Consider the following 17692-nt stretch of genomic DNA (forward strand, 5'->3'; position numbering starts at 1 on the left):
GTGGAAATTCTACATATATTCAACAGGCAGCGAAATGAAGTTGAGAATACAAAGTACTCTCTCACCAGAACTTTGATAACAGTGTTAATTAGTGTTGGCGGAAATATATCACTCGTGCGGACGCGAAAAGACGTACAAACTCAGTGTATTCATATCAATTACACCCTTCTGACTCCAAGCCAGACTGTTAATTCCACCTGGAATGCATATTCCGTGCCAATCCTTTTGCATTAATACGAATAGTGTACACTACATTCGCATGAGCTGTGAGTAGGGTGAATTCAACACCTCTGACAATGATTGTCACAAGTTGAAATTGCAACATCACTGGACACACAATACCACCACAACTTTGGTTGATAATGAATGATCGAGGGCAGGACGGACGTGTCGTAAAAGAAACAAACTCATTTATGCCAACAGTTGCTAGAGAGGACTTTGCATACACTGATGAACTGATTAATAGTTGACCTTGTCAATTTGGCTTTCAAATTTTCATTCGATTTATCAATTTTTTATAAATATAGTGCATATGTGCACATGTGTGTTGCAGATATTTACAAAGTTTTTTGACGAAAATTTGTTGGATTGCAAATACTGAATTACTAGACTTTTTTTAATTGATTCTGGTTGATGGGCGTCTGATGAATTGACATCGGTTGATTAATACAAATTATATTTGGCGAAGCCAAATAACAGAGGGAATCAGGATGAGGGTCAAGCGTTAAACGATTTAAGATGGAATATCAAGCTCATTCATTTCCGCAGATTGACTCACTGCGACGATTAATTAGCCGATGCTTTACTGGGTTCATTGATTACTGAACCTCTCCATTAGTTACCTTTTCTATCAACCGCTCCAACTTTCATGTGATATTGATGACTTATAGACGTACTTCGTCATTCTTCTTCCATTGAAATTATGTCTTCATCCTTTTTATAGAAATCCATAAAAATAGATTCATTGAGAAACCTTCGGTGCAATTATTATTTCTGACCTTTCATGTATCACAATAGATGTCCTTGATCACTGCATTTGTCCATAGTCATCATTGACTGGCCATTTCGGCTGTAGTTTTTTCTCTATTAAGCCTTGTACACGGAGACAATAAATACAGGAAAAAGAACGAGATCGTCATAATCGTCGGCTGGAAAATCAGTTTATTTCTGTATTTGGAATCTTCTATTTGGAATTTTTATTTCCACTATCATCTACTGTTTGATTTTTATGTATTTAATTTTTTTCCAGTGTCATATTCAGTCTCAATAATTTTTCCAATCTTCGGAAAGCAATTTTTCCGAAATGTTCCCTTCCGGTCACAGCGCTGATTCCATAGAATATCGAAATTTTGTTCTACTTGTTATATAAAAAAAATTCTAGTGGGAGGGGCGGCTCTAATGAAATGAGTTAAAAACTCATGAAACAATCAGTCAAAATTCTAACAAGTAGATTATTCTATGATTTATTTGCTACTCGTATTTCTCGGACGATAAAATATACCAAGATTTTTTGGATCAATTTCCCTCAAATATTCTCTCTATATGCACACTACAGAATCAAGTTATTATCGGGCAGTTGTGAGTATTAGTATCATAAAGTTAGTCTGGTGATTCCCGAAAATACAATTTCGCTTGAGGGATAAACGTCGTATTCAGTTGGCTTTGACTGCTAGCAACTTCCACCACCTGTTGCATACAACAAATATTATATGACTAGTTTTAAACCCGAAGAATGTACATATTTACTGAAACAGTTTATGAAAGGGGACGTTTAATTATGCAACTGCTGGAGTGTTAGTATTTATGGATAATTCTGAGTGCCTGTGAAGAACTGCTTGAGATTAAATGGAAAGAGTTACTAGTGTCGTTGACAGAATAAATTCTGTTGTTGAAATTTGAGTGGATTTTTATGATGCCTTGAGGGGTTATTACCTGAACATTGAAATTAATATCTACATTAATACGGGCACTAATTATAAATTATTATTATTGTGGCAACTGTGTTGCTTAGATATTATCATCACCGATTAAGATAATATGTAAACAAATAACGTGACCAGTGACCAAAACTGGAACAATATAAATATTTACTGAAACAATATACATATAGAAAGGGTCTTTTGATTATTCAAATGTTGAAGTTCGGAAAGTTATCTGTAATTTTGAGTTTTGGTCAAGGACAATTTGGAAGTGATTTCGAAAAATATAAATTGTTATCAGTGACGCCGCGAGCGATGAGAATTATTTGATTCTCTTTGTTTGTTAAAAATGCTTTATGAAAATTTAACGCAAAGCCATAGCACTCATGAAATCCCCCTGAATTCTTCATTCGTTCGAGGTTGTCCCATATTTTTGAAAAAAGAAATCTATAATACTCTTTCCAGAATTTTTTCTCCATCTACGGCGATGATAAAAAGCTGTATCACAGTTTTTACAGCAAACATTGCTCTTTATGGTCATGGTAATGGTCAGATAAGAGGAATGGAAAAGGTCACCCGTTTTTCGACCCATAAACTCCACTCTATTCAAAATTTCATCCCATCTCCGGCTTTCGCTTTTATTTTCCCATATCTCTGGCCGATATTGCAAAAATGCATCACCACTTTTGTGCAACAATGGCTCTCCTAACCCATTGAAAATTGATATTTTCAGAGTGTCCATCATCGGAGGATGGCATGGAGAGATTCGCGTGTCCCACACCCGACAGAATGGGAAGATATCGTTGCATTGACGATCACGTACTCTGCGATGGATTCATCGATTGTCCAAATGGAGAGGACGAGGATCGTCAAGCATGTATGTTCTACAAAACCGTAAGTGCATAGAATTTTTAATGTATTAGTTTTCCACGATAGGGTAACTACTCAGGGGAAAAAATGGAGGAAAATAATAGAGGAGATAAGTAATTATGAAAGAAAAGAAAAGACAAGAAAACAACATTGGATAAGAGTAAACAATTTTCGACAAACAAAATAACACAATCGTCTCCAATATTCGAACCCGATGAGGTCTCGTATAAATAGCATTGAACAATAATTATCTGATAACATTCTGGTTGTATACATACATGCATATGTATAGTACATGTACGGATATAAGCTAAAAATGTTATATTCGGAATCAAGAAATCAAAATAAGTTGATTCGACACAAAAAATGGGCACGTTAGGGGTTGATAAATACAATGCTTTCATTGGAAAGCTTAGATGTGGATATTGTTTATCTCTATGTCTGTTTGTTATAATTATCCTCTCGTTGATAATCCCTCTTTTCATCGATATTTATCCAGCGGTTCGGTTATCTCACTCTAAAGTAAGGCAACATGTTCCCCGACAAGTCTTGCTCGTTTGACCTGCCTCGAGCTTTTCCTCAACTATCACAATTATTTTCGCCAACGTATACCCCTCGAGGAACAATCTCCAGGAGAAATCGGGAGATAAAAAATATGCTTTTGTTGGTGAATGGAGCGCACGGTTATTAACAACATTTACCTCTTATGTTTCAGACAAAAGCACACTTGGATGTCCTAGCGGATGCTCTGTTACGATGGGTGAGAGGTCGCTAAAAAGTATTCTTATTCCATACATGATTCTCCATCAATTATCTCCAATCTTTGTTAATAAATACAATCGATGAATGCATCGTTATCAGTAAACTATGATTCATGGAAGCGAGAACGAGGTAAATCGAGGATTCGTCCATTAATTGAAAAATGTGAACAAAAAATCCAAATCCGATACTTCTGATAGATTTTTCATGATTTAGTGAATTCCATAATTGTTTGTCCTTGTTATTTTATGATTCAGCAGAGTGAATAATCATTAAAAATTATATTAAAAGTTGGGTTGAAAAAAATTTTTAAAATAAAATGAGGACTCGACTATGCTGCCACGTAACGCAAGCAGTTATTACGAAGCATAATGGATTTGAAGGAAGTTCAGTATTTATCATGCGATAGATAGTTTATGTCAATTCTACCATGTGCATGTGAGACAATCTGAAACAAAATGAGATTAAGGGTAGGAGTGAGCTGTTTTTTACAATTGATGTTGGGTATAAAAACAAGACAAACAGAATTCACCACGAGTATTGATTCGGGCTCTATTCTCAACTAATCACTACTTCTTTTTTTACTCATTTGATAACCAGTCTGAAAAAGGAATATCTAAAAATAAGTACATTTGCCAGAGTGACCTTTTCTTTCATTTTGTTTTTGTATGCTCACTGCACGCGCAAAAAAAAACAACAACGGCCCTTCCGGCCATTTACCATTGTCGCATGTGTTTTTCTTTTTGAACGGGTTAACAGCGAAAATAGTGTAATTTCGGTGGGTAATATTTCCAGGGGGAAAAACTATGATATGAGAAAAGAAAAAAACATGCCGACGAAACATAATGCCCGGAAATCGTTGCGTCATTCTATACCAAGGTGAAACACTCAATTTAATTAACCAAAGTGAATCCAGCCCGGCGTATACATGTATATAGGCAGTATATATTGTTAGCTATGTACTCTGTTACCCACTCTACTAGAGTGATTCGTCGATTGACTGAAGGATTCACTTCGTATAGATAGAATGAATCAATCAATATTATTACCCATATATATGTATCAATTGCCATTACAATTCCTGTTAAAATTAGTATTATTGAAATATTATTATACGATTTATTATTAGATTATATCTCATTTTTATGATTGTAGATATGTATTTGAATATAAGAGTTTTCGCGGGGGGATGGATAAGACAATTTTTTATTGAAGAGATTATGATGAAGATGAAAAAAATATTGTTTATTTTAGTTGAAGAGTTAATAAAATTTCTAATTTATCAATAAACAACGGGAGGATCAGTATAATTTTTCTCAAGCACTTACTTTCTAGTTTTATTATTTTCAATTTTACTTTAGAGATTCACAGACACTTCGGTTATACACCTGAAATATATGTTATTCGTTCGACTTGGCGTTTAGTAAATTTGGCTCCCATGTGAATATGAACGTCTCGGGGAAGGGGCTGGGGGAGGGAGAGGGATATTTTCCGTTGATATTTGTACATATATGCATTTATGTACAGTGAATCTAGATGAATGCCGAGTCGAACGTTGGCAGAGAACCAAAAAATCCAGTAGTTACACGTACTATCTGTCGTTGCCATAATATTCGCCAGACCCCTTTTTCAGACAGGCAGGCACTGGGTGGGTTCACGGAGAAGGGGACAACTCATCAATTTTTCTTTCCTTTTCTTTCTATCTTACGTAACCACATCCCAAAGGCAACGACCCGGGGGCAACATTCGATCGTCAGCATACCTATATATTTACCTTCTTTTTTCAACAGTTTCGTGTCTCATGCGCTCGCTTGTACCATTTTACCAATGCTTATATGTTCATTCTTCATGACAATTTATTTTCTTCTTTTTCACGGACTGAATCAATTTCTCATTTAACCGATAAACAGCTGTGCACATTCCTAACACGAGGATGACAATTGTCGAGTCATCGTATGGAAATTGTTGGACGATGGGGAATATTTAGGGGTGAGCATATGATACGCCAAAATTTTTTTTTTAGATGAAACTGGGAATTAGTTTCGGGGACTCAACGGGGGAAGGGTTGTCAGGATAAACAGGGGAATTTCATAAATCTGGGGTAATGAAATTGTGATGAGAGTCCTGAATTTAATTAAAGTTTTCACATTCTCTGAAAAAATTTTCATTTGCAAATTGACGAGGAAAATTATAGTTCTGAGTCTATTTTGCTGGAATATCGTGGTTGCTTTATTCGCACTGAGATTTATTTTTTTGTATTTTAAATTAATCTCAGGGTTTGGATTGTGGAACCGCGAAATTTACAGAGAATTCAATAGAAATACATAGGATTTTTTCGCACATGTATTCCTGCCCGAGTCAGACTCTAGAATAATTTCCCTTTTCGTTCATCGGAATGTTCTATATCAAAAACTTCACAAAGCATGTCTGACCACTTTCCAGAGTGACGAAAAGTTTCGCACAAAATATAATCACCTAGCTATATTGATTCCCCCTCAAAAAGGAGGAAGGAATATACCAAACTTTGTCATGAATTTGATAAATTTATTATTCTGACGCATTCCCAGCGTTAATTCATTAATAATTCACCGACGAAATAGAGGGAGCAATTGCTGAAAGCCATCAAATCTATGAATTTCTTTAAAGCAAATTTTATTACCTCCACCAGTCAAACTGTACATCGTCGATCGTCACGCGAACAATAATCACCGATCGGAAGGAATTTTGCAACGTTGAGCATTACACACTTAAAATCAAACTAGAGTTATCCTGCGCTTACGTAGACACCTTAGAATAAATTATTCAAGTTGCGTGCTTACTCGAATTCACAGAATAACCTGACGTTGGTCAAGCTGGTTATAGTAGTCACAAGCGGATCTAGTAATGACATTTAGAAGTGAAAAATAATGTAAGAAGGTTGATAAGAAAAGAAAATTGTAAATCGATGGAAGCTATAGCATCAAATCGGGTCGCCGACCGTTCTCCTGCACTTTACGATTATTCCCCCTCTTTTTCCACCTTATTTTGCATTCGAACTTTTGCCTTCTTTAATTTGCAAAGTTCCATTTTTTTTTTCTACACAAATATTTTTATAAAAAGTATCACATGTCCGTATAATTTGTTTTGAGCCTATGAATGATAGCAGATTTCTCTGTTATCAACAATTTATCATGGCCTACTGTCCTATATTAGCTCCACTCGACGTAAGTTGTTTACGTCAGTATGCGTTAAAGGTTGTCTTCAATAGTACCTATAACCCCAAGCCACAATCAATTAAACAAGGCCAAAGGTAATTTTGTCCATGAATGCAAGTGTAACGATTTGCATTGAACGACATTAATAGAAGCAATCCCTATCACGCCCGTAAAAAAACGATCCTATTATTTATTCAGGATAGTTCGTCTAATACTCTGCTACTTGTTTTACTGGCCCAACAATATCTTTATTAGTAAAAAAAATAATTTAATTTAATTGTCATTGTGAGTGCGGCAAATTTCTCTGATTCCTCCGGGTTTTAAATATTCTGAGGAGTTTATTAGCACAATAATAATAATAATAATAGTATCAACTGTTAGTGAAAATAATATACTGTTAGTTTCAGTATTATAGCGATATTAAATATCGAAAGTTACGTAGATGGTAGAAGTATTAGGGATAAGTGTAATTAGTGGTTTATCGAAGTATTTAAAATTTATGGAAATAATTTAATGGATGTCAATTATTACCCAATTTTATGATAGCTCTGGGCTTCAGGAGGCTGGGTCGATGAGGTTGAATTTCCGTGAAGGTAAAAATTCTCGGAGACATTAATAAAAATGTTTGAAAAAATTTAATTGAAAACCTTCAGTAATAAAAATATCTACTGTTGTGAGCGACGGGCGATGAGCAGATTTTGCAAATGCAATTGCTGTTTATCTTGAGCCACCCGAATCCTCGCTACTGGAGATTTAATAAAAATCTTAGATGCAAGACATTGAAATGAAAACATGGAATTCTTCAAAATCGACTCAATGAACCCAGTGCAAAAAATATCTAAAAGTACGTATGTATTTGATCGTTTAATGAAGAGAGAACTATTATGGAAAGTATTTATTCAATTATTCGTCTAATATTAAAAACATTTAGTGGCTATTTGATGTATCGTAGCGTAATTTGCCGCACTCGCGAATATGTTTGGATGGTGAATAATTAAGTAAAAATAACAGCGAACCGTGAATTTTATTTATTTGTTTTTGCCGTCTGTAGTCAAATTTCCCGGATTGGCACAGAGCAAGAGGGCTATAAAAATGCTCGAACCGATACTAGAAAAATTCAAATGTTGAACGATGACATTTTTTGGAATTCATGGCAGCATTTCTGGGAATTTTTGTGACCCTTTTCAGGAAAATGCTGGGTTTTCCCATAAAATTTCCAGTGCCACCATTGCAATTCCTTCCTCGCCACCACTGAGTACCGGGTCTTTGCACTAGCATGAGAATTTTCGAATGCAAATGAGTTTGGAATAACATTCTCATCTTATGCAAAAAAAAATATGGGCAACATTGAATAACCTTTAACGTTCATCCAGACATTTTTTACAGAACTGAAGAATAAATTTTACAGTTTCCATAGAGTTACGTTTAGTTGGTTTTCTTATAATTTTCTGTACCCGCCTTGAATTTGTTTTTCTTCACGTATTTTTCTTACTAAAATGTTTCCTCCAATATTATGACAGATATCATCGATTTAATGGGGAGCGCCCGTACGTTCCGGAATATTGGATCCGCTTGGAGAAAATACAAATAGAGAGCTTTTATCAAAACAATGATAATCAAACGAATAATTCGAATGCATATGCTATGCGTACATTTTTTATAATTTCGTAAATATCTCAGAATCGAGGGGCTTTAACAGAGTTAATCATGCGAAAATTCTATAGAAAGTTCTCTTAAGCACAACAAAATTCCCTTATCAACACCAATATCGCACGTGCTTATTGTTAGCAACTTTGCTTCGTCACCATTCGGTGGTAATTATTCCTTCAAAAGAAAATTTCCCTCACCACGGATATCCATTCATCCCCTCGCTATCGACCACGAAAGGTCACAATTTGTATAATTGCAGTAAAATTCGCCGCTGGAAAACATTTGAAATTAAAATGCATCAGCAGTCAGCCATACTCTCCATTTACGGTCTATTTTCATGAATATTAATCATGAATATTAAAGCCCGTTCTGACCGTTTGACTCTCCAATTAAATTCCTCCGCGATCGACCGATAATTCCACCGTTAATTTCATCTTTATAATAAGATCAAACTTTATATGACTAATTGATCACGAAAAAAAATTTCTAATTGACCACCTTAAAGCCAATATGTTTGGAGGGGTGGGCAAGGCCAAATGGAATATTTTTTAACGTCAATTGTTTATCATTAATTCATGAATTAAAATATGCTCTACCAGTGAACACATACAGCATTGTTTAAAATTTATTAGACTCCATAGTCTGACGCTGAGAGTATTAATGTTTAAAAAGCCACTTCCCAGGATGGAAATGAGTGAAATAATAATGCAAAATTAATAGTTTTTTATCACCTAAAATTCACTTGAAACTGGAACTGTAAATTTTTTAAATTTTCCCAACGTCAATCGTCGATCAATTTATTTTAATTTGGCGAATTTATTGGAAAAATAATTTATTTATCCCTCCCCTACCTCTCATCCCTCATCAATTTTTGTTAAAGAAATGAAATGATAAAATTATGAAAATGGTTAAATGTTGCTTCGTGAAGTTGAAACAATTTTCCTGAAATAATTCCTTCACAAAAATGAAATAAATATCAAATCTAATCATTTTTTATGGAAAATATTTTGTGTTCTTAATTGTAAACTAAGAACGCTAGAATTTTTGCGTGGTATGATGGCAAATAATTTCGTCGAGTCTTTGAAATCCGCGGGCAAAGAAGAATTAACTCATAATGAACAGAGATGAAGAAAATTTTATCGCATCGATTAATCAAGAAATAAGGAACTATCTAATTAACGTGAAGCAATAATTACATATTATAATAAGAATATAAAAATGAAGGAAACTTCCAACATGTCGCTTGAGGTGAATTGAATTAATACGAAAGCGATTGGGAAAAAAATAAATAAATTCGATTGAATATAACTCGACAGTTCGATACTACGTTAGTTCGAGTCGACTGAGACTACGACTATAGCATAGAGTGTATAGGGTTTATATACCTGAATCAAGTTCGATCGTGATAGTAGCACACCAAGATCAGGGTTCGTTCAGGCTTTCCAAATAAAGTAAATAAATAAATGATAGCTGAATAATTAAAGGAGTGCAATTGAAAATAATGACAATTCGGTGTTTTAGGTGGAACAATAATCTAGTCAATTTTTTTTTATCACTGATGCGGTAGGGGGATGAATATATGGGGGTAATAAATACATTTTTATTGATCCTTTGCATGAAATAACAGTAAAAAAAGTCCAATAGTGAAGGAAATACATTTATTCATTTAAATTTCAACAAATTGCTTTTATTCCTAAGCAATTCGATGAAAAATCTTGGAAATGGCGGAGATGGAGCACAATAAATGTCCATAAAATCACAGGGAAAATCCCCTTTCTGCAAGATAACCTCGGAACGGTTATGCCCTTTTTCAGACTGTAATTATATTTCTCGATGTAATCGAAAAACTTTTTCACAATGAGAAAATGTTTTCGAGATATTACTACAGCTGAGAAAAGTTGAAAATTTAATTTTTGTAGAAATGTCGGAGTCTTTTCTGGATTTTTAAAGACACAAAGTACATCATTTGTATTGCAACTCTGCATCGCTGGGGGTCTTGAGTCAGATTATTGCATGTTTGTCGGGGGAATTAGGTGGATGAACGTAAAGTGAAATCCTTCCTCATTACCGCGATACGGAAAATTAGTGAAAAGGTCATGGAGATACTGAGATACTTTGCTCTTCTTATCTTTCATTAGAGGTGTTCTTATTAATCTTATGAAAAAGAACAAAAATCAACGTAAAATTGTCGAGGTTTTCTTACACTTTTTTCATCAACAACTGATCCTTTGGGGGTAGTTCGAGAAAAGGGATATTTCCTGTTGTGTCGGATCCATTTACCTCATTGTTTAATTCGGTCGCTACTCTGGGTGTTTCCAAATGTAAATTTGTCGGGTCCGATTGATTGCCTCCAGCATAATCCATTAATTTTATTTCTCCCAAACTCCAATAGTTGATGAACATGAAACTTTATTTGCCACCCTAGAATTGAAAAATGTTTACATTGAAATATGTAGCCTTCACGCACCCTGCAATCTGTCGATACTGGCGCGGTCGTAATTGAAAGAGGAATAATCGTATATGTTGTTATTGATTGAACTTGTAACGCGTCATTAATTAACGCTCATTGGCTGGTGGAATACTGTATCAATTAAAGTAAAAATTGAGTACTGGGGTCATGCTGTCACTCACATACATCCTCATCAGCATACATACACCCGCGTGAGATGAATAAATGGGTACGTTATCGAGAAAATATGTACTGCAGAATGAAAATTTGCGAAAGTTATGAGGAGCGTTAGAATTATTCTTGTACGTGCCATTCTCGTAATCATAGATCGTAATATTGTGAGTTTATTATCGAGGTTTAGCTATTTGGCTGCCGTATGATCATTAAACTCTCCTCGACTACTATTCTGCTTCTCCATTGTTTCCACAGTTGAGTTGATCTCAGTTTGAATTAGAACATTTCCATATATCAGCATGTCAGTAACAATCGTTAAACTTCATGAACTTGTGTGGGATTGTCAGATATACTATTTTTAACTTGCCAATTTCAAACATTTGATTGCTCCAGGTAATTTGACGGGGTCCACACAGTGGAAAAATTTCAGAAATGATTCAGCAAGCGGGAGGCATAATTCCCTCTTGATTAGAAATATCAATTGATTTCAAATGAATTCTCGTGAAAATATTTGAATTTTATAATGTAATACACCAGGCAATTCTCAATTTTCTATCAGAAACCAAAAATCCCCGTATTTCTGGCCGTGTGAACCAATCAATCGCAAAAAATTTGATTACAGTCAATTGAAAATGCAAATCACGGCTTTTGAAATGAACAGAATTCTATTCTGAATTTCAAATGAATCGCGAATCCAATTTCCCGTAAAATGGAATCTCGTATATATACTTCTCGGTGATGTTTTCCGTTAAAAAAATGAGTTGTAACTGTCCCTAGCCGCGAGTACCATTATTCCACTGTCCATAAATCCAGTGTTTAATTTAACCCGCATTTTACTACCACGAAAATCATATTATCCTGTCGGTGAACGTTGGAACGATCAACGACACATTTTCTGACTGATTATACAGACTGACGCCGGGTGCACGGCACGGCACAAATGTCCTAATTATGTACATTGAAGACAATACATAGATCCCCTCTGTGTCATTTCCATTCTGTACTTCAGGAATTTTAAAATAATTCTTTTAAATTCATGAATAATTCTTCCGACTCATGTATTTTTAATTTTCATTCGACTGAGTTATGATTGAATGACGGCTAATGCTAAGATAAGAGAGTATCAAATTTCATCCGTAAAACTATATTTTCTGTCTGACTTATCATTTGGTATTTCCCGTGGCGTACATGTAACTCCATTCACCTGTATGATTTATTTATCCATGAAATTGTACATACGTCAACTATGGTTGATTATCGAGTAATTAGCGGAGATAGAATAGTTTATAATAATTGTATAAAAACAGAAATAATAACAGTTGATTAAAAAAACAACGTTTTTGTTGATTGTTAGAAATTTTTTTAAAATTTTTTTCAGATCTTGTAGATTCCCCGTAGAAATTATTTTTGTCGATTGAACAATTTACTTTGAGACTTCTTAAAAAAATTTATTGTAAATAATTTATTTATTTTAGTTGGATCTTTGTGAAGCCTATTGTTTTTCGAGACATCAACCTCATTCACGAATGGCACAAAAAAGTGTTGAAGTGAAAAAATGGTTAAGAGTTAATTAAATTATTAATGATTTAATATTTACAAAATAAATAAATTTTCTCTTGTAAATACCGAATTTATTTGAAACTGTATTTTTTCTAAATTGTCTATCACACACAGAAAAGCATCGAATCCAAAAACGGAAATAATTTATCAAATTGCGCCAGTTTTTAGAACTTCATTCATAGTAATCTGTAAAAAGCATTTTTTCTTATTTTCTTCTTCAGATGAATCGAACATCCGTATCAATTCATAGATCACGAGATTCGAGTACATAATAGGGGAGAGTGGGGTAGTACGACCCACATTTAATCGTCAATATCTTCTAAGCAAGCAGTGCTACTCGGATGATTGTATTCTCAATTTCAAGCGCAAAAAAAATATCTGGGAAATGAGAAGAAAAATGAAAAATGATAAGATAGTACAGTTGACCCCACTCTCCTTTTACACATCCCATGTGAAAGCTACGTTCACCCTCCAACACCATCAACAAATTAATAGTCCATCAAAATAATACTTTCTCACCACCAGAAACGAGTGCAATGTAGAGTAGATAAACATTGAGGACCCTTATTTTTTTATCGAGCGACAAATTATTTTGGGAAAGCGCGAGGCAGTGACATACGCAAGATTTTTTCGCTGCATATGTATATTGAGATAAATGCGATAGATGGATATCATCTTTGCTCTTGATTTTAACCTTCGAAAAACAGTTCAATTGAAAATTGAATAATTGTCAATTACGATATTACTTCATCTGTAAAAACTTGATAACGGGCCTAGTAATTCCATTCATTAATTTCATCGTCATTGATCAATATTCACAATATCTTAACAAATAAAACTACAGCAATATTATACTTTTTTTTAATATTATTTTTTATTTTTATTTTTAATTTTGGTGGTCGAACTTCACTTTTCTTGAATGAATTGGAAAAAACAAGAAATTAACTACAAAAACACTCGAATGAATAGTGTTATTAATTTTTCCTCCCCGAGAGGGGGTGTAGTGACCCTTGAAGACGAATCTATGAAAGAAAAACCCGTTAAATTAACGGGAAATCTTATTTTGGATACCTCAAGTCCTGAAATAAAATCCTTCATGTCATTGCGATCAGTCAGGACCGATAAGAAAACCTCCTTCATTAAACCTCATCAGCGCGAATGATGTCGAAAGATGAATGAAAAAATCTATAATCTAAAAATAAAAAAATGGATCTGTGGCCTATCCTGACAGGGTGTTATCGAAACACACGTTCGATCGTTCAACTTCACAATAAATAAAAGTGTTGATCTAAATGTTTCAAAATAGACTATAATTTTGATGACAGAAATTCACACAGTGGCCAGGCATAACAAAAGAGAAAGAAGCGAGCTACGATTGTCAAAAGACAAATCGCCCTCAATTCGATGGAAAACCAAAAAAAAACTATTAGACGATAAGTGATATGCGGCAGCATAGTTAACGACATAAATTTCGCTATAAAGTCTTGTTAAACTCCCCAAAAGAACGAGAAATTGTAGCGAGATGTCTCAGCTCAAAGCAAAAAATCAATTAAAAAAACATGTTAACACGCTCATCGTAATAATATCGATCGACAGATCTACCGTTATTTTTCATCTACTTTTTCACACTTTACTTTGATTAATCACAATGACATTAAAAAAAATATGAAAAAAATACAAAAAAATGTCGTGTCTTGAATATAATCTGAAACACTCCAAGAAAAAAACCTGTCTCTATATGTACCTGCTTTTTCTAGATGTAAGAATTAAACAATTTTCTGTGTCGATAACAAAAATGATTAAACCGCCTCGAGAAAACAACCTTTTAAAATTAAAAGAGCTCCTCAAATATCTATATTCGAGATAATGATAATAATGAAATAATCTAAAATCGTCTTTAAAAAAACTCCACCCTATCATTTTTATCCGGTTGTTGTACTCAATTACAAAGAATACCTAAAATTCATAATAAAAAATCAATCATTACTGATTATTCAACTTTTATGTGAAAATTATCTCATCCCTTGTGTCGCCCAAAATTCAACAGAAGAACGTAGAACCCTTTTTAACGATAGAAGACAATGGCAACCGACTGTAATAACAAGGTTGCACCATGAAATTCGATATTAATATAAATAACAATGAAATGGCATTACAGAGCCGATGACAATCTTTAATGACGGATGTTACAGGCGCTAAACAAAATTAATTATGGGTGGGAGGGGCAGAGAGCATCATCATTAACCGTATGCTCTCTTAACTGATACAAATAGTTATTAAAACTGCTGACATGTTTTACCCGAGTGTTTTACATTCATGGCATGAAACCATTATTTTAATTGGAAGAAAAAACGGAAAAATAAAAATTCATCGAGTTATTCTGTATTGATTTACTGAAATTCCAATTAATTTTCAATGGTGATCAATTATTATTTATCAAAATACACCACCAATATAACTCCATCTAAAGACTGCTCATAAATAAAAAATAAAAAAAAGATATATAATATTCTCACGAATCATGATAAGAGTTATTCGACGATGATTGTGTATTTTTGGCGTGATCACGATGACTCTATTAAGAACATGGATCAATAAGTTGATTGATCAATGATTGAAAAAAATATATTAAATGATACAATCAACTGACTTTACAGTTCAAGAGTTTACATGTCAATCGATTCCTATCCCAAGTGAAAAAACAAATAGTAGATGAAAACTGAGTACAGACTCCCATAAATAACCAAAAGATAAAAAAAACTAAATGATAAAATGAATACTGTAATTATATAGATATGTATTATGCATGGAGACCCTTTGTCTAATTGACGAGAGGGAGAAATATTTATTTTAGATAGAGAGTATTTTTTATTTTTTGATGGGGAAAGGGCGGGGGAAAGGAAAACATAGTGGCAAATTTTATAGTTATTTTTTCTACATTATAATGTTAAAACTTCCAGAATTCATTGTTCAGATAAATATAGAATAGAGCATGGTATTTTTTGGTTCAATGTTCTTCATTGAATATTTGGTTAGACAGGGGGCCTCGGTGTGTATGAAAACTATTATAGTAGCTAGCTCGCAATTGTTGATATTTAAAAATCGATATATTATATCAATAATATTATACATTACTCAACGATGAATATGAATTATGTGTATATTTTACTATAATGAATGATAATGAAAAAAAAATCTATTGAAAAAAGTAAAAAAAAATGATACTTACCTTACCATAATAACCCAATAAATGAATGATTGATGTAATGTCATTAAAATTATAAACGTTATTATGGATAAAGTCATTGTGGATATAAAAATATATAATTTGACTGTGTCTGCAGCAATAATGGACACTTGAAAACAATACAAACTACATGATGACAACCTCCAGAAATTCTCACCTAACAAAAAAATATATATGAGAGTATATATGTATAAAAGAGAAATAAATGAATAATAAATGCCTCAACCGATCAATATCGTTTTTATGATTTATGGAAATAGCGGCGATGTCTACCTTCCTCAGAACTATCTACCATGCCAATGATGACGAATGTACGTACAAAAAAAAGAAGAGTTGAGGAATTATCGGGAGAAAACATAGCTAACGTCCTTGGATATCCGTATACGCCACTGAATTTCATGAAAATTTTCAGAGCGTTTCCACGTTTCTTCAACCGAATTCTTCAATGGAAAATCCATGACACATTGTTGAAAATTTCCTGTAATGTCAGTCATAATGTTGTCTGAATTTTCAATGTTGTTAATTTGGATTCAACTGCAAGACGACTTTGAAGACGTTCGCTAATTCTCGCATTTGTCTTGCAAATGACCAAATTGTGTTATTCATGTTAAATCATTATGAATTCTCGCGTTAAATTTCCAATGTAAATTTCCAACAATGAAGAAGAATTCCTGTGGACAATATTTTAACAGAATGAATGCGATGTAAAAGCCTAACGCAGTTTTTCTATTAAATGCCAAAATATTTCAAATGCAGTAGGAGAAAATACTTTTTATAGCACCTCAGTAGGACATTCCCTCTTTGATTAATTAATGCATCAGCAGTGCATTTGTAAGGCAAATGTATTTTTAATTTAGCCTCATTCAAATTTCCAATAGTTTGTGTGCTATTTCTTCGACGGAGAATTGAGATGATTGCGCTGGTTACATCATCTGAGAACAATCCTTAAATAATACTGACCTGAATAATTGCTACTTGCTGTCAACTTTGACTGAACTCACCTGGATTTCTGGTGATCCAGTTTCCAACTTGACGGTTGGCTTCAGGTGATAACATGATTCCAGAAATAGAAGATAAATAAGGTAAAGCATGAAAGTATCCATCAGCAGTACTTCAAATTTCAAAGCAGCACCGATCGCGCCATCTCCCATCGCCCCAATCATAAGGAATTTCTGTTTTACCAGCACTCGTACATCATTAGTCTTTAAAACTAACTAAAATAATCTTGAAAATTACATTTCCACCGACAATAATTCAAATAATTCTTCATAAAATCCCTTCCATCAGTCGTTCACTAGAAAATCCAATAAACAAGCTTCAATCTCCTAACCAAACATTATCACACACTCGTACTCACCCCTCACATAAACGTACCGCCCCAATGTACTTAGCCAACGGAGGGTTGCAAATGGAAAAACTAACTAATGTACATCATTGTACATCTATTCATTTTATTTGCAACCCCGTGGATAATTAATAATCATTTGAATTTTGCCCGCACGATCTAACTGCTGCCCCCTCTCCCTTCGCCATTACGCGCCAGTAAAATAGACTCGAATGGGGAGTAATCACAATTTTTATTTGATTATATTCGATGATTGAGGTATATAAAAACAAGCAAATCATGAACTACAAACGATTTCCGACAAAACTAGCTTCAGTTCAATTAAAAAAGTTGATTTTTTTCTTCAGGCTAACATCACGGGCAAAATTAAAATGATGATGATTAATTATCCACGTGGCTACAAACAAAATTAATATCTGTACAATGGTGTACTAACGATATATAATCATATACACTAGTTAGTTTTTCCGTTTGCAACCCCCCGCGGGTTAAGTACATCAGGGGTTAGTCGACCAGCTGTTCCTT

At 33.9% G+C, this 17692-nt stretch overlaps 1 protein-coding gene and 1 long non-coding RNA gene across 3 annotated transcripts in view; one reads left to right on the top strand and one right to left on the bottom strand.

Moving 5' to 3' along the window:
• The window catches only part of Jeb (jelly belly), a 39484-nt gene extending 23667 nt beyond the window's left edge, over nucleotides 1-15817 (top strand). For both annotated transcript variants that reach the window (XM_064137805.1, XM_064137795.1), the window contains exons 3-4: nucleotides 2653-2813; nucleotides 3505-15817. In XM_064137805.1, the coding sequence (XP_063993875.1) occupies nucleotides 2653-2813; nucleotides 3505-3564 (221 nt within the window). In that variant the 3' untranslated portion in view covers nucleotides 3565-15817. The remainder of the gene's footprint in view (nucleotides 1-2652; nucleotides 2814-3504) is intronic.
• Nucleotides 10675-17664, bottom strand: LOC135171337 (uncharacterized). The gene is made up of 3 exons (XR_010300543.1): nucleotides 17180-17664; nucleotides 16824-17116; nucleotides 10675-10813 (listed from the first exon to the last, which is right to left on the bottom strand). It is a non-coding gene; the product is annotated as an uncharacterized LOC135171337 (long non-coding RNA).
• Between the last annotated feature and the right edge of the window lie 28 nt (nucleotides 17665-17692).

Source organism: Diachasmimorpha longicaudata, chromosome 2, assembly GCF_034640455.1.
Source record: "Diachasmimorpha longicaudata isolate KC_UGA_2023 chromosome 2, iyDiaLong2, whole genome shotgun sequence".
Taxonomy (NCBI): domain Eukaryota; kingdom Metazoa; phylum Arthropoda; class Insecta; order Hymenoptera; family Braconidae; genus Diachasmimorpha; species Diachasmimorpha longicaudata.